This window comes from Spermophilus citellus, assembly GCF_964194105.1.
Source record: "Spermophilus citellus genome assembly, chromosome: 6".
NCBI lineage: Eukaryota > Metazoa > Chordata > Mammalia > Rodentia > Sciuridae > Spermophilus > Spermophilus citellus.
The window spans coordinates 37,247,291-37,268,837 of NC_138187.1; the positions used below are offsets into that span (position 1 = coordinate 37,247,291).

A 21,547-nucleotide genomic window follows, 5' to 3' on the forward strand; every position below is an offset into this window, starting at 1 on the left:
AAATGTTGTCTTTTTCCCGCATGAGACAAGTCCAATCAAGTTTTGAATTCAGGTTTAAGAGTCTGGATAACAGAAACTTGGATACATTTCACAAATTCATGCGAAATCATTTGGATAAATACTAGTTTTGATCAAGAGATACAGACTTATGATACAGCATTATGACCTTATTAGTGGTTTCCTTTGAAGAGAATTTGGCAAAGTATGAAAGATTATCTGAAATATAAATATTAAGAGTATTTATCTTTAAATATGGAGTCATATCAAAGATGGATGCTGACAGATATTAGGTGATAGAAATAAATTTTAAAAAGTTATGAAGAACCATAAAGGTGCTAGTCCATTAATCTCTCACCAACAGAACTGTGCATGTTTATGTCACAAGATAGAGTTCAAGCCTGTGTGAATTGAAAGAGATCATTTACCAACTTGCTTGGAAAAATAGATTTTATGTTAGAAAAAAATTTAAAGTTAAAAGTTAGTGTAAAAACAATAGGGGATAGATTCAGTATCTCAGAGTGGACAACTTCTTTGTGAGGAGGGGACAAAATCAATGCAGGATACAAACTAAAAGCACCATGAGAAGCCACATCACACATACGAGATGGCTAAAACAAAAGAGATGATATCAAATGCTGACAAGGATGTGGAGAAACCGGAACTCCCTTAACACTGTGGTGAGAATGTAAAATGGTGGGAAACAGTTTCCTGGCTCCTGGACACAACTCTCCCTGTGATCCAGCAATTCCACTCCTGCATACATACCTCAGAGTACTCCAACAAGGATCTGTACACACATGGTCACAGCCGCATGATTCACCACAGCCAAAGAGGGGAGACCACACCAATGTCCCTCAGTGGGTGAATGTGTAAACAAAATATGTTTTATTCACATGAAGGAATATTTTTGGTCTAAAGAAGAAATGAAGTGCTGGATGTGCTGATGCATACATATACATTCCTTATGTTTTTATTGCCTCTCACTTGCCAATTCACCCTCTTTGCTTGCTCTGTGAGAGTTGGTGCTTATAAGTTTCTCTGCTTTGTCAATCCTAGCTCTGTTAAATCTTGGGTTGAAGGGATACTGGGAGAGATATGGAGTTTTGATTTCAAACTTAGTTCCCCTCTTTTTAGACAAAGGAACTGGGCTCAGAATGTTGCCCGAGTCACACACACAGCAATAAGTCATGGCTGGAGCTGAAGCTTGGGTCTGCTGCTGGGGTCCCCAAATTCATTTGCTAAGCAGCTCCCTTCCATGTGGCCCCTCCCCACTTCCTCTTAGGTGAGAGCACACATCTGGAAACCATCATTCCAGAGCTTGGTTTTCTTTTCTGGTTCCTCACCCTGATCTCTCACTCCATCTTGGTTCCCAACTGGCTTATCCCATCCAGGTCCTTTTTCCAGCTCCTGGCAAGGATTTTTGTTTACATGGCATCTGACACACCTGCATTGGTGTGCAGAGGGCAGGTGAGCTCTCTTGGCTCAAGCAGGCACTGGAGTGGGGTCAGAGGTTTGACCCACCCATCCAGCTACTGAGCCTAGAGAGGTTGACACCAGTCATAACCTACCAACAACCTACAACTGTGAGTCTCTAATGTCAAACAAGGAAAGTAAATCACAGAAAAAAGCCTCCCTGGTTTTCCCAACACCATACAGACAAAAAACTTGCTGGTCTTGAGGTGGGGGGGGGTATTTTTTGTCCTATCTTAAGAGCATGTCCCTTTCAGTGTGCTTGCTAATATTATTTCACATTTTAATTTTCTTCTAAAACCCCTTTGGAGCAGAATCGATTATCATATAAATTCTTGTCTTCTCTAGGTTTTTCATGAGAATGTATTTTTATATTAAAATACAGTGTGGCAATATCCTGTGTGCGTTCTTGTTGGTTAGTACAGTTACTTGACCGTTTTCTTGGATATTGTTAATTTCTTATTTATATATTTTTTAGATATAGATGGACACAATACCTTTATTTTATTTTACTTATTTTTATGTGGTGCTGAGGATCGAACCCAGTGCCTCACACATGTGAGCTACAGCCCCAGCCCAGATATTGTTAATTTCACTGAATTAAAAAAATGATTGGGCTGGGGGTGTGTGCTCACTGGTGGACTGCTGGTCTAGCTGGGTTTCATTTAGAGCACTAAAAATCAGGAAATTAATTACTAAATAATGAATAAAAGATTAAATATAGCATGTTGCCAATAGGTAGAGACCTTTTCTTCTCTCCATTTTTTTTACAGCATTTCCTTGAGAAAACCAGTGATCAAATATTTCTTTGTCCCTAAAAAGTGAAATAAGCTTCTTGCCTGAATTCCAGTTGGTAATGTGTTTCTGAAAGCCCTGAGGGTCATCTCTCTGAAATGGGTTGTCTCCCTCAAAGTCCTCCCTGTTTCTGCTTCTAGTTTCTATCTATTGTTTTCCTGTATGAGTAGCAACTGAGGATTCATTTTCAGAATTAAGAAATTTGGTCAATTAACAAGAACCCTGTTAATCAACAGTGTCATTTGACAGCAAAGAAGCAGTACAGACTGACATGGTCACATGTGTCACAAAGGTGAGAAGGTGTTTATCTTTGCTCAGTTTCCCAAGAACGTGCTGTGCTGTGCTCTTCAAAATCATGAAGCACACTTGTTCTCCTAAAATACACACCCTCTTTAAAATGAAGGACAAATGTGTCAAGGCATGTTGAAAAAGGCCAGTTCATTGTTCACAATCAAATAATGAAGACTAAACATCAAATGAAACTTTATATGTACAACAATTCTGGGTACTACAACTGAACTAAAATATAATAGATATAGAAATGAAAAAGATAACAAGAGAAAATCTCTATTAAAAAGTAAAAATACTTGGGTACATATAACAGATAAAATACCCATCATATAACTGATTAGGAACAATATGTTTTCAAAGCAATAACTATCTTAAAATTATTTAAAATCAATAGAGTAATAATCCAGTAGCCAATATATTCAAAATAAACCAATAAAATGCGAAATATGTAGCAAAAGTATAACAATACTATGGTTCCAATTTCTTGTTTAAAAGTAATTCCCTCCCCACCAGAACCCCTGCATGCCATCTTCAAATGGTCCTAGACCATTTATTTTTATATATAGTTACTACAGTAACTATATATAAAAAGTAGGACTCTGACATTTTACCTCAAGGATGATTTGTATTCAATACTCTAAAATGTAGGGAGTGACTCAGGAAACCATGGAACCAGAAGAAACCAGTTTCTCATCATTCCCAGGGGGAGTATCTCCCCTACCCCCAGCTCCCAGGATTACAATTCTAGCAAATATGCAGCTGTTCTAGAAGAGTCTTGGTTCTTCTGGACTATCTATACAGAGGTTCTTCTCTTCCTTTCTCATGACTCTCTGTGTCCCCATAGACATCCTGCTGAAAATGTGTCTCCCCCAGTGATCTGGAAGGAAGAAGAAGTTGTTAGACTTCGTGGACCCAGTTCTGTAGACATGAAGGTGAGTTACACACTGAGCCAGTCCTAACTAGAGCTTAGACCAACTTACAAACCTTTATCTCTGATCCTCCATTCTTGACACCAGCTCTGAACCATCTTTTTAATTTTGGTTCTCATACTTTACTGACCCCAACTCTAAAAGGTGTTTCATATGTTTCATATGGTCAGGCCCAGAGTTCTGCTTCATTGCAAAGACTTGAGTTGATTCTGCTGGTGGATTAGAGCACACCTGTGAATGGAACCTTGGCCATAAGTCAGATCCTGGTCCTTGCCAATGACTTCACATCTGAACTGAAAATCAATAACGTATCAACATCGAGGACCAGGGTACCAGTTGACTGAAATCCCTATCTAATCCCTAACAATTCCAGATAATGTCTGCTCCTAACTTGACTGCTTGCACATGTTTTAAACCAAATCTTTGCTTTATGCTCTACCCAAATTTGTAACTCTGATGTATTGCTTGTAAGAAGATGCCCTGATATTTCTTAACCTGATGTGGTTCTGACAAACTTCCTTGACCATGAACTTGAGGGGAAATGATATCTTTGTGGGAGAGGAGAGTTTCATCCCCAAGCAGTGACTCAGTGGACAAAAGACATTCAGGAGTTAGTTCTGTCTGTAAGCCATTTGTTTGAAAGCAAACTGTGATGAAAATAGAGTTAATGAGAATTATCTTCATTGTTGAATATGTGAATAGTCGCATAGAATATCTTATCGGGGCACATTCACATTGTTCTAAATTAATCTTCATACTTGGGGGCTGGGGTTGTGGCTCAGTAGACCCTGGGTTTGATCCTCAGCACCACATAAAAATAAATGAATAAAATAAAGGTATTGTGTCTAACTACAACTAAAAAAAAAATCTTCATACTAGGTATCCTTAAAGGATGAATGGTCCAAAATGAATTAAAAGGAGAGGGTAGAAAGGCAATTAATTTAGGGCTGGGAATATAGATAGCTCAGATGGTAGAGTGCTTGCCTTGCATGCACAACATACTCAGTTGTAGTACCCCGAATTGCTGTACATATAAAGTTTCATTTGATGTTTAGTCTTCATTATTTAGTTGTGAACAATGATCCCCAGCACACACACACACAAAGGGCAATTAATTTACAGGGGGAGAGAGAAACTCGTGGCTATTTCATGGGATATTATTCACTTTAGACAGAGACATTTCATAAAAGCTGGCATTTGAGCCCAACTGGTTTGGGTTAAGGAAACTAGTTTGGGTTAAGGCACATGTGTGCCTCTGTAACAACTGTTTTTTTCTGAGGTCTGGCTGAGCAGCATTATAGCACCCAGTAGTACATCTGTAGTAGATGATCTGTGTGGTTGTGGTTTTGAGGCTGTGAAGCTGACCAGGAGATTCAGATTGTGTGTGCATGTTTGTGCTGTTGCATGGTGTACAGAGGGTGGCTGTGGGTGAGAGGTGACATGAGTAGGTCAGTAGTTGGGTTCCTTGGATCTCCTAAATAGACAATAAATGGGCCATGGAAACAGAATTTCATACCTCCCCTCAGGCCAATGACTTCAGGCCTCCATGGACCTATGTCTTCTAGGGATTGAGGGTACGATCTCGGCCCCACACCCAGAGTTCCGGATTGTAAGTTTGAATCTGGAAAGAAAAAGAACCCCCCCCAAAAACTGATGGTTGCCCACTCCTTCCCTGTGCAGCCTGTAGAGTTTTCTCTGCAGATCCCACCTGCAAACCCCACCTCTCTTCTCCCCTATCAGCCCATCCCTCTCCCCCCACAAGCACACACAGCACCACCCACCTCCTCACACTCCTCCCTGGAAACCCGAGTGTTCCAGCCCATGGAACGGATGAATTGGTAGCGCAGCTTGTGGAACAAGGGACGCTGGGCGTGGCTCTTCCCATAGAGGAAACGAAAGATGTCTTGTTTAGGAGCCTGGTTGTCCTCCTCCATATCATTGGCCAGGTAGCTGGGGAAAAAAATCAGGTTGCTCCTCAGGGATACAACCAGGAAGGACCTCCTCCTGAGGTCAGATTCCCCCAAAGGAGGCCAGGCTGACCATCTTTAGACAAGACCACACCATCCCTATCCAGTGTTACGGATGATCATCCCTTGGTCCAGAGGCCCCTGATAGAAGCCTTCTGAAGGGGGCCTCTCTCACACCCTGAGGCTGAAGATAAACCTGATGCTGGATCACCTGATGCTGGATCACCTAAGGCTCCTTCCTGCCACCCACACCCAGTGCAGTTGACATCAGTTTGCACATCTCTATCCTCATCCCCCTCCCTTCAGTTTCTTCCATGTGTTCACATCTGTGTCCCCCACCACAGGGGGGGTGCCCCTCTGCTTTCCTCCCACCATCCCGGATAATGAATACTGACTGTCTAAGAAGCTAGGAGTGTGAGTGAGCACACCATACCCAGGTAGTATCCAGGCTTGTTCCTGACCCTGGATAATTTATCTAGTCATCCCTTTCCTACCATTTGGCTAGAAGAGAGTCTGGTTCATATGGTGTATTAATTCAACAAGACATTATTATCTCTCTCTTCCCAAGGTCCCTCTTCCCGGCCACAGAGAATACACTTCATAATGTTCTATTGAACAGATGAATGAATGAAATCTTTATCTATAGTAAATGCCATAATGACCACCTCATAGACTCAATGCTATAAAATAAATTCTTGCAAGATCAAGATCAAGATAATTGAGCTGAGTGCCTTAACAATGTATGAATATTTTGATAGGACCCTGCCTTCCTAAGGTGTTCCGTCCAATGGCATTAGGGCAAAGAACAGGGGAGATAAGAAAGTGTAAACTGAAATAAAATATTATGGCCTTAATCACTTCCAGGGTGCAGTAGCTCACTGATCAGGGAGCACAGCACAGCCTGATGTCTTCTTTTGTTTTTCAGACAGGATCTCTCTCTATTGTCAGGCTGTTGTCCTGGGCTCCAGTTTCCTCTCACCCGTGCTTTCTAAGAAGCTAGGAGTGTGAGTGAGCAACACCATACCCATGGAGGTTTCAGTGTTTTAGTTGATTCTAAGGATAGTTCATTTTCTTTAGGTACAAATGTGTGGAGACAGGAAACACAAGGGGATGAGAGAGAAGAGGGAATTTGGAAGGAACAGTGAAAGAAAGTCAGAAGGAATTTAATGGTAAAAGGATTTAATGATGGAGAGATTATAGAGAAGGCTAAATGCCACACGAGGACTCCAGTTTTGTTCTAGAAAGCCACGAGCAACACAGTTGCTGAGGAGGGCTAAGATGGGGTTGCACCCAGGTTTGGAAAGATTTTCAGGGAATACCTAGAAAACTATGAGCTGAGGGATATCCACAGGGAGAATTTTACAGTGGACCAGTGCTGTGCAGACAAGACCTAAATTTGGCATCTTTCCTGGAAATCCAGAGGCAGAAGATAAATGTTGGTGTAGATGTAGAAAGAAAGAGAGAGTAGTCAGATCACCGCCCCTCCAGACTAGGGACAGGATGTACTGTTCTTTCCACCTCTCTTCCCAGGTGAACTTTATGTTTCCCTTGATTTCATTTACTCTTTTTAACCTGCCTTAAGGTGGTTTGAGTGTTTGTTCTTAGTTGGAGAATTGTAAGAAAACTATATTATAATGCTATGGTTTTTTTTTTATACCCAGAGCAAAAACAACAGAGGTTAAAAGGCTCAGGTCAGATTAGTGCCCTTCTGCTTTCCTCCCACCATCCCTGATAATGAATCCTGACTGACCGGATGAGGCCAAATACTCACAGGGCCAGAAAGAAGTGGATTCGTTGGTACTGCCAGGAGAAGAGGCCAGCCCGGCTAAAATAAGCTATGACCATAGACAGGAGGTACTGATGGAGAGAGAGGAAAAAACATATGTAGAGATCACACCCTGTAATGGAAGGAATGTGGGGGACAGAGGAATGGGAGGCTGGGGAAGACAGTGCCACTATTCAGAGAATGATGCCTTGTAGGGTGACCAGCTTACCCAGGGAATGGTAGGGGGAGACAAAGTCAGTCGATGGCAAGTCAGAGAAGTCAGGAGGAGGGGTGGCCTAGATATGCACTGGATGGCCATCTCTGAGGGGGCCCTTCTGAGGTAGAACATTTAGGTCAGCTGTGTCAGGGGGGTCTTTGGTAAGCTAGAGAAAAGAGGGTCCCAGAGAGAGCTAAGAGGAGATGATCCAGGAACCTCAGGTTGCAAGCAAAGAGAGGGCAGCCATGCAAGACTCTGGCCTCAGGCTCAGAACACAAAGCACCCAAGCGGAGGCAAGGTCCACCTGTCCTCTCTTCAAGAAGCTTCTAGGCTTTGAAGGGAGATGTTAACAAGTCACAAAGGAGCCAGGACCTGGGAGCATCGTGTTGAAGCTATGTGGAAGCACAGAGGACCAAGGGGTTAGAAAGCCCTCCCCATCCAGGCTGTGCTGGAGCAGGAACACTGCCCAGTGGAGAACAACCTCACCTTGTCAGACACCCTCAGCTTCTTGTCCCAGGCCAGGAATCTTTTGACAACAGGATCCTCTGTGAACAGAGCTCATGTGTTAGTCTGGAAACCAGAATGGGCTTAGTGGGAGTGAGATAGAGGGGAGGGAATCAGGCCTCCCTTGGATAATATATATTTAGGGTTGGGGCCCATGTTTAAGGTGGATGAGAAGAGGACAGGAACATTCACCTGCAAGGGACTGTGGCTTAGACCTGAGACTCCACAGAGAAGTAACTTAGTGAGGGTTTAGGTAACAGCCAGGTATCAGTATGATTAAGAACTTAAACCTTGAGGGCCCAGGATTACCTCTGACTGCACCACCTCCTAATTAGAGACTTACGTAGGGCATTTTCTCATTTGATAGTCACATCAGAGTGGGAACTTGGCTTCATTTCCCACCTCTCAGGGATGATGATATTTAAAGCCAGAATGTCTACGAAAGTTCACTTTCAGGGGGACAATTGGAACCAAGCTCTGTGATCCCAAGCAGGGACCTTTTTCAAAGATAGAATATCTTCTGTCATCTAAGGATCTCTGAGGGAAGATGGGTTCTGAGTCCTCCAGGCATGGGGAGTTCAGGGCTAGCAGGGCATCTTTTCCATTGGAATAGTGCAGTGACTATGTGTCATCTTAGCAACTCAGGAGGCTGAGGCAGGAGGACCACAAGTTCGAAGCCAGCCTCAGCAATGCAGCGAGGCCCAAAGCAGAGACTCTCTCTCTCAAAATAAAAAAAACAAAAAGGGCTGGGGATGTGACTTAGTGGTTACATGCCCCTGAGTTCAATATTTAGTTCAAAAAAAAAAGTACAGTGAGTGGAAGTTTTCTTCTTGTGTTAAGAACTGGACCGGAGTGTGCTAATTGGGGTATCTCCCTACCTAGCAGCCTGGCAAAGACTTCATGGTGCTCTGGTTGCACCAGGTATACACGCTGTCTCTTTAACGTCATCTCGAGCCCACACAGGGTCTCCACATCCCAGGGGTGCTTAGGCTCAGGATCCAGATCCTCCAGTTCCTCCTCTGAATCAGATGAGCACTCCCTCTTCCTCTTTTGGCCAGAGAACCCACTCTGAAGGCCAGGTTCTACCCTGGGGTTTGAGTCCAAAAAGCCAGGCAGATCCTCCTCCAGCTCTTCCCCAGAATCTGATGACCATTCTGTCTTCCTCTTCTGGCTGGAGGACTGAGGCAGGCGGCTGGGTTCTACTGTCGGGGCTGAGCAAAGAAAGCCAAGTCAAGCTTCTGTTTGGGGAATTCAGCCTTTTATCATGTACGTCCAAACCACCTCCCTTCAAAAACCCTAACCTCTTCAACTGTTGCTTTCTCCTTTGCTGATGACTATCTGCCCCTGATTCTCCTTGCCATCATCCCATCTTCCAGTTCCTCAAAAACTCTTGCTCATTATGGACACTTTCTCCCATGAAGGGGAGTGATCCTTCCTGTGTTCCCTTCACCAGCTTCCTCTGCTTGAATCTCATCTCCTAAGCCAGGTTGGATTTTCCTCCCCTCTGAGAGTTCCTTTTCAGAGCTCAGTCTGGCAAGAAAGGAAGAAGAATATCAAGGAAATTTGGGGAGAGAAGAAATGATAAGACCTCCCAAGAGGGAGCTAAATAGGTACAAAAGATCACAGGTACACTGAAGAGTGGGCTGGATATGAAAAGACTAGGCTAGGCAAAGTTCTTCTGCTGAATGTTTATTGGCCTTCACTGTGTTCAGTAATCTGTGCTGGGAACACATCCTGTACCCTTAGGCATCCTTGACACCTGGAGACCTGTTGAGGATCTAAAATCATAGAATACTCTATACCTGCTCACCCTCTCTTCAAATAGTGTCTACAGTGTCATGGTGTCTGTGGATCACCTGTAGTCTGCTTCTCAATTCTAATTATTCTCTATAGTCTACCTAGCTAATTTTGGTATACCTGTATTGCTCTTGACCTAGAAATTCACTACCACTTATTTTCCCTAAAGAACACATCACATGTATAAAGAGACTAATGGAAAAATCTCCCATGAAAGACAATATTTTTTTCTGAAAAGCCAGGGGGAGTGCATGGGATGTGACACAGCACCCAATGGGACTGGGGAACTCTTTCTGAACCTCCTACTCAGTCTTCTGCTCTCCTGCTGGATAGTCGAATTATGCTTTATGCTTCTGACCAAAACAGTGAGTTAATTATATACAAAATGTACTATTTTAACCACTTTAAAGTGTAGAGTTCAGTGGCATTAAGTATAGCCATGTGTTGCTCAATGATTGGGGTATGTTCTGAGAAATGTGCTGTTAGTTGATTTCATAGTTGTGCAAACATGATAGAATACTCAACTGAGATGGCTGTGACATCACTGTGGGATATCATGTGATGGAACCAATTTGTGTAACTCCCCACTTCTGCTCCCACAGCTCCTGCTAACCACCATTCAACTTTCTGTCTCTATAAATTTGACAACTCTCTGTACCGCATCTGTCTTGCATACTGTGGACTCATACAGTATTTGCCCCTGTGTAATTTTCCCCTGATTATTTAACTTTGTGCACTATTCTAAGACCCCACATTGCTGGAGGGTGGGTCAGAATTCTTTCTTAAGGTTGAATAACAGCCCCATGCATGTTAGACTACATCTTTTGTATATCTATTTATCCCTCAGTGGACATTGGGTTGTTTCCACATTTGGATTCTAAGTCTTTCTTTTGCCAGTGTTGGACCATATTGACAAGAAGCACATCTGTTATTCATGCTGTGCTGGAAGTTTCATTTTGTATTTTAATGTCTTGCATGATGCTAATGAACCCAGGCCAAACAGGAGTAAAGTCAAGTTAGTTCATGGAACGAGCTGGGAGTGAGCGTCCACCTTGTTTGGCTGTCATGGATGTTTGGCGTTGGATGAGGTCCCAGAGATCTTCCACATGACATGCAAGTTCCCTGGCAGCTCCCTCACAGGCCTGTGCTGCCCACTGAATTTCTCCCTGATGGGAAAAATACTGTGCGTCAGGAAGCAGGTCCTTCTACTGTAGGAGACAAATTGACTGGCTGCTCTGTTTATACAATTTCCATTCATGATGCCTTCAACCCTCAGAGCTGATTGGGTCCTCCCATAGAAAATTAGAAGTTCACACACTCCTTTTTTACTAGAAAGTTTTCAAGTACAGTCATGTGCCATGTGACAATGTTTTGATCAATGATGGACCACATATATAACGATGGTCCCACAATGTAAGATATTGCCTAGCGACTTAGGAGACATCATAGCCTCTGTAAGTACATTCTGTGACTTCCCACGTGATATATTGACTCATGGCACATTTTCACTCTTTATCCTCCTCGTTAAGTGATGAATGACTATTGAATCAATATTCTGTTACCACTAAAATTTCTTTTCTGGACCATGAAGATCCTGATTATTTTTACCAGAATTCCAGTTGTAGTTTGATATTCCTGTCTCTGCTGGCCACCTGGTGTAGACATGCTTACAATTAGGCAGTTCCCATTCTTAATAAATGTGGGTACTTTGGCCAAAAATTAAGTAAACTGCCCAGATAATGTCTGATATGGACCATTGCCTCTCCACTTCTGTTTTCCTCCTGTGGATGCAGTCTGATACAACAATGACTATCATTGCTCATTGCACTGGAGAGATAAGAGGATAAGGTCACAGGGAGGAACACTACACTACAGATGCTGCTGGCACCTAGCCTTAAATATTCTTATTGAATGGACTGAGACACCACCCAACTTAACATTTTCATTGTTATAATTTCAGATTTCAAATCTCTGGTTTGAGAAGGCCACAGAACTCCTCTAAAGAAATCAAAATCAATACAGAAGGAAATGACCAGGAAACATTTTTGTGGGTAGGTGAGGTATGAACAGGGCCCTTCAGGGCAAGACTATGACAGGCCTTGGATCCTACCCTGATTGGACCCTCTGAACCAGCCTGCAGTCTTCTTATTGGGTGACAGCCCCCTTGCTTGGCCCTGGAGTCCGTGTGAATAGGAAAATTTCTCTCACCTTCCCTTAACCTTTGGTGACTTAAGGTCTCTGGACTTTGAGGAGAACTATCCCTTCTGTCATAAAACTAGTGAAATCCTTGGGAAAAAAGAGAATGAAAGGCAGATTTTTGCTTCTTCTGCTCAACATGGATTCGCAGGATCCCAGCTAAAACAAATTTTCAAAGAGGGAAAATATATGGAATAGCAATCTTTAGGAATTTAGATCCCTGAGAGGTAATTCCATCTCATTCGTTAGATAAAAAGTTTCCAATTCACAGATCAGGAGGGGCTTTGGGGGAGCCAGCATTGTCCCCGAGCAGAAAGAACAATGGGTAGAGTTGGGTATCTAGGGAGACATGGCACCTGGAGGTCACAGTGCAGAGAATCAGAGAAGTATGGTTCAGAGGCTCCCATGCTTGAGCTTTGTGAAGTGGGTGCACAGTTGGAGGTAAGAACTGAGGCCTTGGCTGATTCCAGTTCCAGTTCTCTTCCCCATGTGGTTTCCTAGATGTAAATAAGTGTGGCTTCCATTCTCTACATGATGCCAAGAAGCACCCAGAGAAATGTTTCCTGGAAGTTGGACTTACAGTCTCTGTGTCAGCATTGTCAACTTCATTCCTTAGTTAGGACTTAGACCCAGGTCATGCTGAGCAGCAGCAAAGGCTGGCCAAGAGGTTCCCAGCACCCCCAATCCCTTCTAGACTGCAGAACTGGACAAGCTCGCATTTGTGCAGGATGAGTTGAATGCTGTAGAAGAGCTGCAGGCACGAAGATATCAAGATGGGTTATATGCCCATTCATTTGGATGAGCTAGTACTTACTATTGAGGTAGTAGGATTTAGATGGCATGACACACAATGGCAGACTGCACAGCCTAATGATCGATGTGGTTACCTGCAAAGGGATGGCTATTTAATACAAGGTTTTGCCACTGTTTTAAAGCATAGGAAAGTCATGGGGAATTCAATGACTGACACGATAACACTCTATAAAGGCATGGGATAGCATATGGACGAAAATGCCCAGATTCTTAACCTGAGCATGCTCTATGACTTTGTGTGCTGCTATAATAATATATAGTTTCCAGCTGTGGATATGGACAAATTGAGAGCAAATGTCAAGTTGTATAAAGCATAAACTTGATGAGGATTTTTATACACTTTGGACCATTGATTATTAATAGAATAATCTTAATAATCAGAAGGGGATACGTGGAGATAGTCACAGGAACTTTTATAACCAGCAAACATTATATTTATTGGCCATTCCATACCAGATTACACCAGCCTCTGGTCTGTTTTCTCCTTGGGACTGAACTTGTCCTGCTGGCAGTTTTCATAAGGTCCTGAGGCTCACCTCCCCTGAACTGTCTCTACCCTCCACTCTTTAGCATAAGTAACCCATCAGATCCCAGCATGGAGGCAGGAAGGGAGGATGGAGAATTAAATTTTTCAGCTAATCTTGAATGAGAATATTTATACATGGAAGGACCTGGAGACCTTTATTGATTAAGTTTGTATCTGGAAGATCATCTGAAGATTAACGTGTTAAAGCCTTGTTCCCCAGCATGGTACTTGTATGAAGTGGGGGACCTCTATAAGGTAGAGCCTAGTGGAAGGAAATAAGTCACTGGGCTGAGCTGAGCCCTAGCATGGGATTGCTGGATCCCAACTCTTTCTTTTCTTTGCTCTTCTACACAATGCCCACCATGCTGTGCTCCTCACAGCCCCAAAAGCAATGAGTCAACTTATCCTCTTTTTAAATTGATTATTTCAGGTATTTTGTTCCATGAACAGAAAGATGACTAAGTAATTAAAAAATTATTTTTTCAGGGAACCTGTATAGAGAAAGAATTCACAGACATTTGACCAAGAAGAGAAGAACTCAAGTGTGTATGTGTGTGTGTGTATGTGTGTGTGTGTGTGTGTGTGTGTGTGTGTGTGTGTGTGTTGCTGGGGATTGAACCCAGGCTATATCCCGAGCCCCAGAGAAGAACTCAATTTTAAGTAAGACTCCATTATAAATGTTGGATGTTTAATTCAGATTCTGAATGAAAATTGCTATTTACTTCATGAGAGTGATTCTCACCCTATTTGATTGTGTCAAAGCTAGAGCAGAGAAAGGAGGGATTAAATTACATTGAGCTGCCAAATGTGACTTGGCGAATATCAAGTTTTTAAAAGACTCACTGTTCAGAATTTTGCATGTCCATGGTCAGAAGCTTTGATTTTTTTTCAGACCTTGATTTTTTCCATCTTTAAAATAGGGACGACAACAATGTCTACCTTAAGGACTTCTGTGAGGAGCCAGTGGGTTATAACATTTAAGGCATAAGAAGACCACCTAGAGACTATGTTCCTACTGGGGATTTTCTATTTGTGGTGGGGGTATTGCCAAAATTTTTAATTCACTTCCTTTCTAATTTTAGGGTAGAGCTTCACTTCATGGATCCCTTGTACTTGGGTGAAACTCAGTGACTAATTCCTGCCAGAGAGTTGGGAATGCAAATGATGAGCTTAGCTTTCAGGGGAGAGTAATCCATTTCGGGTATGACAGGTGGAAAAAGCCCTGTTCTCTCTGGCACACCAAGGTTTGAGATGATGGCCATTTCATCAGGCTGTGTCCCTCAAGCATCCAAAGATTGACTGCCTGAACATCCACTGTTGACATATGGTGTGCCCAAGGACTACACATTTGTTGTTAGAAGCCACACATTTATTCAAACACATGAACATGCTCACATGCATACACAAAATCACTTACATACAAACATGAACACATTCCCATATATATACGACCTGCTCCTAAACTCACAAGCACACTCAAATTAACATACTCACACATGAATACATCATTCATACTTAACATTATTTTCATAACCTAGTGTGGTTAGTCTGTTTTTGCTACATGACAAAATACCTTAGACAATTATTTTAAAAGAAGGAAAGGTTTTTTTTTGTTTGGTTGGTTGTTTGATTCATGGGCTAAGAGGTTTCAGTCTATGTCACTTGATCCTGTTTCTTTGGGCCTATGGGTGTCCAGTATATATATTATTGCAGGTGACATAGGAAGTCTGTTTACCTCTTGGCAACCAGGAAGCAAAGAAACAGGAAGGGGCCAGGGTCCAAATATCCCTTCAAAGGCATCCATAGACATAATTATCTCCAAAAGCAAGGCCTCACCTCCTAACATATCTACTACATCCCAATAGCACCTCAGGTTGGGGAGCTAGGTCCTGCAGGGGTTCAGACCTAGGATGTAGATTCAGGATCCTGGCGGTGGAAGAAGATGTGAGGTGCAGTTGGGACAGTAGACATGTTTTATCCAAAGATGGAAGCATCCTTGCCCCAAGTCTTTCCATAGACCGTTTTTATATGCAGGCCAAAGAAGGCGCAGTGCCAACAGGTTACATAGGTGAATGCATACAGCAGATATTTATGACCTTGAGTCCATATGCTGAATCAGGGTCATAAAAGATACTCATGACCTTGACTACATACTAAAACAACTGGCTGAAAGTCTCAGTGACGGAGCCTAACTATAGCCACCTTGGGTCTTCCATATACAATCCTTCAATACATGGGCCATTGAGGAACACTCCAGATAGAAACCATTGCACTTTGTCCATTCTGATTTTAAATCATTACAGAAACTCAAAGTTTTTCAAATTGAGAACTGCTATATTTTTTCAGGTGATATCTGTCAATCAGCCCAAGTTATCTATGGAGATTGGCTAGAAGACATCTGCTCTAAAAGGGGATTACAGGGAAAACAGTATTGTATGACACAAGTGTCATCAATAGTAAAGTTCCACTGGCTCTTAGCAAGGTGAGCTTCTGGAGCCGCAAGTCTGCGATTGTGCGTGTATGGTGTCTGTCTCATTCAGCATGAGTTTTTCCGTGTGTGGAAATGTTTTTCAGCCTAAAAAATCAAATGTCGTTTTTCTTGATTCCTCCTTTACCAAGAATATAGATGGAGTGTTGGACTTCTGTTTGTTGTTTCTCTTTGGAAAGTGTTGAGAGTGTTGTGGTTAAGAGAAGCAGATGAGTAAAGAGAAATAAAACAAAATTCAGAAGTAATAGATTATAATCAGTCTCATTTTCAATTGTTTGATCTTTACTTAAACCTAACTACATCTCATCTTTTTTCTCCACAAAGCAAATCTAGTCAGGTTTTGAATCCAGGTTTGGGGGGTTTGATAGCAGAAGCTCAGAAACTTGGATCCATTTCACAAATCTCTGTGAAATCAGGTGAACAAAGACCATCATTGTTCAACAGATACAGAACGCAGCATTAAGATCTTATCAGTGGAATTGTTTGGAGGGAATTTGGCAACAAATATGAAATATTATCTGAAATATAATAACTAACAGTGAAAAAGGAGAAATTATCAGAGACTTATGCTGACATATTATTTGGGTGACATATAAAACTAAGAATTATGAACAAACATAAACATAAGTGGCAGTGAATTAATAGAACAAGCGCAACAAACAAAGAGATGTATGTTATGTCATAAGATAAAGTTCACGACTGTGAGTAAAAGAAACTTTACCAACTTGTTTGGGAAATGGATTATGTTAGAAAGTATGAAAACTTAATAATAGTTAATATAAAAAATAATAATGATTGATTTGTATCCCAGAGTGGATACAAACAGGGATCCAAACCAAAACCACCATAAGAAATCATTTCACTGAGGATGGCTATGTTAACATTACTCAAGGAAAATAACACATTTTGGAAATGATGCGGAGAAACTGAAACTCCCTTAACATTGCTGGTGGAAATTCGAATGGAACAGTTTGGTGGATATTCAACAAGAACCACCATGTGATCCAGAAATTCCACTCCTGTGTATATACCCCAAAGAATTGAAAGCAGGTACTTAAAACAAAGATCTGTACACAGATGTTCACAGCAGCACGATTCACCATAGCTAAAGAGAGGAAATTAAACAAATGTCCATCAGCAGATGAATGCAGAAACAAAATGAGTGTTATCTACATGACAGAATATTGTCAGCCTCAAGATGCTGGTATGCACTGATGTACAGATATAGAAATAAAGATAGATATCGTATGTATTTATTGTCTCTCAGCTACAAATTCACCTTCTTTGCTTGCTCTGTGATCATGGAGTTGGTCCTTGTAAATCTCTCTCCTTTTACAACAACAATGCTAAACCTTGACTGGAGGGAATGCTGGGGGAAATATGGAATCTGATTCATTATCAGAAATTATTTCTTTTTGTTAGGCAAGGAAACTGCACTCAGAAAGTTGTGTGAGTCACACAGCAATACGTGACAACTGGAGCTGAAGTGTGTGCCCGTTTCTGGGGTTTCCCTCTTCACCTGCTCTACATCTTCCTTCTAAGGTGGCCCCTCTCTACTCTCTCCCAGATGAGAGCACACATCTGGAAATCCTCATTTCAGAGCCTGGTTTTCTTTCCCATTCCTCACCCTGACCTGTTGCCCCATCTTGGTTCCCTGCTGGCTCATCCTATGTGGATCTCTATTCCAGCTCCTGAACAAGGACTTATGTTTCTATAGCATCTGACACACCTGCATTGGCGAGCTGAGTGCAGGTGTGCTCTCTTGGCTCAAGGAGGCACTGGAGTGGGTTCAAAGGTTTAACCCACTTATCAAGATGGCTAGTGGCAACTCTGAGTATGGAGAATGTGACACCAATCATCACCTACTTAATAACCTACAACTTGTAAGTTTCTAAGGTAAAAAAGGAAAGCAAATCACAGAATAGTTCCTGACTTATCCAACACCATAAAGACATTCTCTAATAAAAACCTAGTGGGGTATGTGGGATTTGATTTTTTTGCCCCATCTAAAGAGCATGTAATATTACTTTATGTTGTAATTTTCTTTTAAAACCCCTTCTGGAGTAGTTTGTAATTATGACATAAATGGATTTATTATTTAGATATTCTTGGGAAAGTGCATCTTTATATTAAAATATATTGTGTTGGTTATCCTGAGTATGTTATTATTTTTATTAACACCTTTAATTTTACCATATTCTTGGACATTGTTATTAACATATTATGGTTTGTTTTTTTTTTTAAGATGGGACTGGAGGCGTGGCTCAGTGGTAGAGTGCTGGCTGAGCTGGGTTCCATCCTCAGCACTGTAAATAAAGAACTTAATAAATAAAAGATTACATTGTGCTTGTTGACAAAAGGTACAGATTGTCTCTCTTCTCCCTTTTGTAGAGGTTCTCCTTTAGAGAACTGGTCCTAGAAATATTTCCTGTCTCCCTTTGATTCACATCTAAATCTTTTAAAAAGTGGTATAAGCTGCTTGCCAGCATTCCAGCCAGGAATGCATTCCTAGGCCTGAGTCAACTCTCTAAGATGTAAACCTTGAGGAAGACAGCGTCCCTATGTCCCTGTCACCTTGGGAGTTTGGTGCAGGCACCCTTCTCTGAGCTGTATCTACCTGCTTGTCATAGAGATGTGAGAAGTTTTGCTTTTCGTTGGGATAAAGGCAAGAGCTCGGACGACCACCTCAATTACCAGATGAACTCAGGATGAGTCCTGTGACAATGGCGAGCCCACGGTGCATCAAGTGCTTTCACCCAGGACCAGCTGCAGTTTATCCTGAGCCCGGGTGCGCGGGCTGGAGGGTCCCTGCTTGGTATTAGAAAGGCGAGGTGTCCTCCTGCAGTCTCCTTAGTGGTTCGCCTAGGATGCGCATCACAGTCTGGCTCAGTGCTTCCTCGGGGTTAAAACGGTTGTCTTCACTTTCTGCATTTGTGCAGAGGAATTCCTGGGTTGGCAGATTTTGTTTTTACTATTTCCCCCACCAGCTTTTAAGAACCAATTAGGCCAGAGAACTGTTGCATTATTTCAGCCAAAAATAGTGAGAACCCATTGTGCTTATGGTCTCCTTTTCGAGGATGGACATTTGTACCTAACTCTAAACGTGATCTTCTCGGACAGGCACAGTCACAGGAGGTTCCTTTCAGTTGGTGTGCGCTGTCTTTTTGCAGTTTGGGCACATTACTTGTGCGATCTGGAAAAGCTACGGTTTCTGTCTTCTTTCCCTTCCTTGGACAGCATCGCTGGACATCTGCTGTAGCCTAGCCTTTGAGAAACTTCTGCAGGACACACCTTCTTCGGTTTGTCAGAACTTGGGTCCCAACCGAAGGCTCTGAGGAAGAGAGAACCTGGGCTACCGGGACCAACCACACAACCGGCTGCTAGAAGCCGAAAGGGACCGGAGACAAATGCGAAACCGAGCGCGGGATTCGCGGCGGCCAGGGCTCATAGCACAGCACCTCTTAACTGCAGGACGAGGCAGAGACCTTTGCATCGTTCCCTAAGTCCGGCGGCGCGCAGACTTTTGGGAAATAGAGTCCGAGCAGGGATCCGCGGGCTTCCGGCGGCGTCCTGCGCATGTGCACTTCTCCCTGCGTGCGTGTTCACGCATGCGCCTCGCCGCGGCATCGCCCTGGCTTCCTGTCCGTCCAGGTGACCGCCCTGGTTTTCTGTCTAGGGCCTCTGGTGACTAGGACCGCGGAGTCTGCGGGGTGATCGCCGAAGGGCGCAGGCTGTGTGTCCCGGAGTCCCCCCTGGCTCGACCGCTACCTCGAGGACCGAGCTCGCGGCGGAGGGCCCGAGGGTCAAGCAGCAGCAGTGGCGGCAGAGGGGCTGCGCGACCCGGGCCGGCGCTCCGCGGCACGGTGAGTCTTGAGGGGCGGATCTGGGTCCCGGAGGGAGGCGCTGCCCGAGGTTGTGCGTTAGGTGCAGCCCCGACTCCTTAGGAGCCAAAAGGCCTGGCGAGGGCGAGGGCGGGGATCCCGGAGCTGCAGAGACCCACGGGAACCGCCCGCGCCCGGGGTCGATGCTGTGCAGCTCTAGGAGGGACAAGGCGCTCGGTGGGTGGGTCTTTGAGGACAGTGTACCTGAGGAGGAGTGGACACCGGCCTCATCTGGGATTTCTGGCTGCACTCCTTTCTCCACCCCGACTCCCTTTCCTCCTCCTCCTCGTAGTGCTCCGGATGTCTCTAAAGGTCCATCAGCAACGCTGTTCCTTACAGTTTGCTTCTTAGTTCTGCCTTTGTAGAGTCATGCAGTGTGAATCCAGGAAAGCCTTTTACTGCCTCGTTTGATAGAGGAGGACATGGTGGATGATTTGACAAAGGTTACCCGGGTGTTTTTAGGCACTTCTAGGCCTGGCTCCTTACACTGTATTACACTTAAGTTACAGTACATCTTTTTGAGCAGGCCACTCACATTTGTATGATTAAAGTCCCAACCATGGTGACTGTATTTCTTTAGTCAGAGAATTTCATGAATTTTCTGATCCTAAGTAGTTTGAAAAGTAAGAAAGTAAATGAGTTTTCTATAGCAGAATTTCTTTTTTTTAAGCTTACATTTAAGGATAACACATTATTTCAATTAAATTTGATGTTAATTCACACTTATTCACCACTAATTATGTGTGGGTTGCGAACATATAGGTAGGCACCGTTCTGAGTATTTTCCAATTTTCCAATCCCTTATGAAAAGGCCTAATGAGACAGTCTTCCATAGAGTGTCCTCAGAACTTTCTGGATAGGTTTTTATGCAGGAGATTCCTGCTGTGACAGGTCAGATAACTTATAATGACGCTGCTTGCATTTTTCTTTCCCAGATCGGCCTCTGCTTTCACAATTCTCCATATTTTTCCAAGAGCAGCAGAACATGAGTAAATCCTTGGTGAGTTTTTCTGTTCATGTGTTTATTCTGTCCTTTTGTTTACTCCTTCTGAGGCAAATAAGAGTTGCAACTTCAAAACATGAAAATAGAAAGAGTCAAGATATAATCAAAATGGTAGCAATCAGCACTCAGCAGTTTTGCTGTATTCATATGTGCAGATAGCATGATCCCTAAAGAGTTCTTAAAGTCAGAGTACATGTATGTCTCCTATTTTTGGCAAAAAAAAATTATAAATATCGTACATTCCTTGACTTACATTGACCATAAGTGAGATGTTTCCTTTCTCGTGGATTTTAAAGATTACTTTGATAATTGTGAATAACCTTCCCAAATAACAACCTGTAAGCTGCTGCCACTGATACCTTACTTTTCTGTCATGTGAGCAGACAGCATAGTGCCCAGGAAGAACTCAGCACACACGATCTTTCTGGTGACTAAAACTTTGCCATATGGACATTTTGCTCAATGCAGGGATAAAGCCTGGATCAGCTGGAGGAATGGCTTCACCCTTAAGTGAGTCTAAGCAGTTCTTTCTGCAGGTTGGACTGGGTTGCACAGCAGTCAATGCAGTAGAAATCCCTGGCAGAGGTGTCCTCATTTTCCATTCCCATTTTATCCTGCCTCCAAGGTCTCCATTCTGTGCCTGACACTTCCCTCATCCTGTTCTGGTGAAGATTGCCCGTGACCTAATGTATACTGGGTATTTCTAACATGCATACCCTGGGCTAATTGCCCTTCATTGTCTTAGACACTCTGCAGTCTCCCCTGTCATTTTTTATTCCATTTATTTTGTTGCCCTCTATTTTTAATCTGAGGAGTTCTCCTGCCTTCTTCACATATTTTTCTTTTGCTTAATTTGATCAGGCTGTGTGCATGTGGAAAGCTCTTCAGAGGCTCCCTGAGTGACT

At 43.0% G+C, this 21,547-nt stretch overlaps 2 protein-coding genes across 12 annotated transcripts in view; one reads left to right on the plus strand and one right to left on the minus strand.

The window, feature by feature from the left end:
* Positions 1-212: 212 nt before the first annotated feature.
* The window catches only part of ZNF12 (zinc finger protein 12), a 1,264,586-nt gene continuing 1,243,251 nt past the window's right edge, over positions 213-21,547 (plus strand). For 4 of the 11 annotated variants that reach the window (XR_014022764.1, XR_014022765.1, XR_014022766.1 and 1 more), the window contains exons 1-2: positions 19,380-19,621; positions 20,575-20,639. Coding sequence is in view for 4 of the 11 variants with exons in the window: in XM_081300103.1 (XP_081156229.1) it covers positions 20,625-20,639 (15 nt within the window). In the remaining 7 variants the exon portion in view is untranslated. Of the gene's footprint in view, positions 1,283-3,400; positions 3,489-3,655; positions 3,815-19,379; positions 19,622-20,574; positions 20,640-21,547 lie in introns of those variants that run through there. The other 7 variants (XR_014022769.1, XR_014022770.1, XM_081300103.1 and 4 more) reach the window with 6 other exon arrangements.
* Positions 3,808-9,028, minus strand: LOC308652358 (speedy protein E4A-like). Its single transcript, XM_081300108.1, has 5 exons — positions 8,817-9,028; positions 7,921-7,979; positions 7,224-7,309; positions 5,267-5,435; positions 3,808-5,106 (listed from the first exon to the last, which is right to left on the minus strand). Exons 1-5 carry the CDS (start codon positions 8,884-8,886, stop codon positions 5,047-5,049), a joined length of 444 nt encoding a protein of 147 aa, XP_081156234.1. The 5' UTR covers positions 8,887-9,028; the 3' UTR covers positions 3,808-5,046.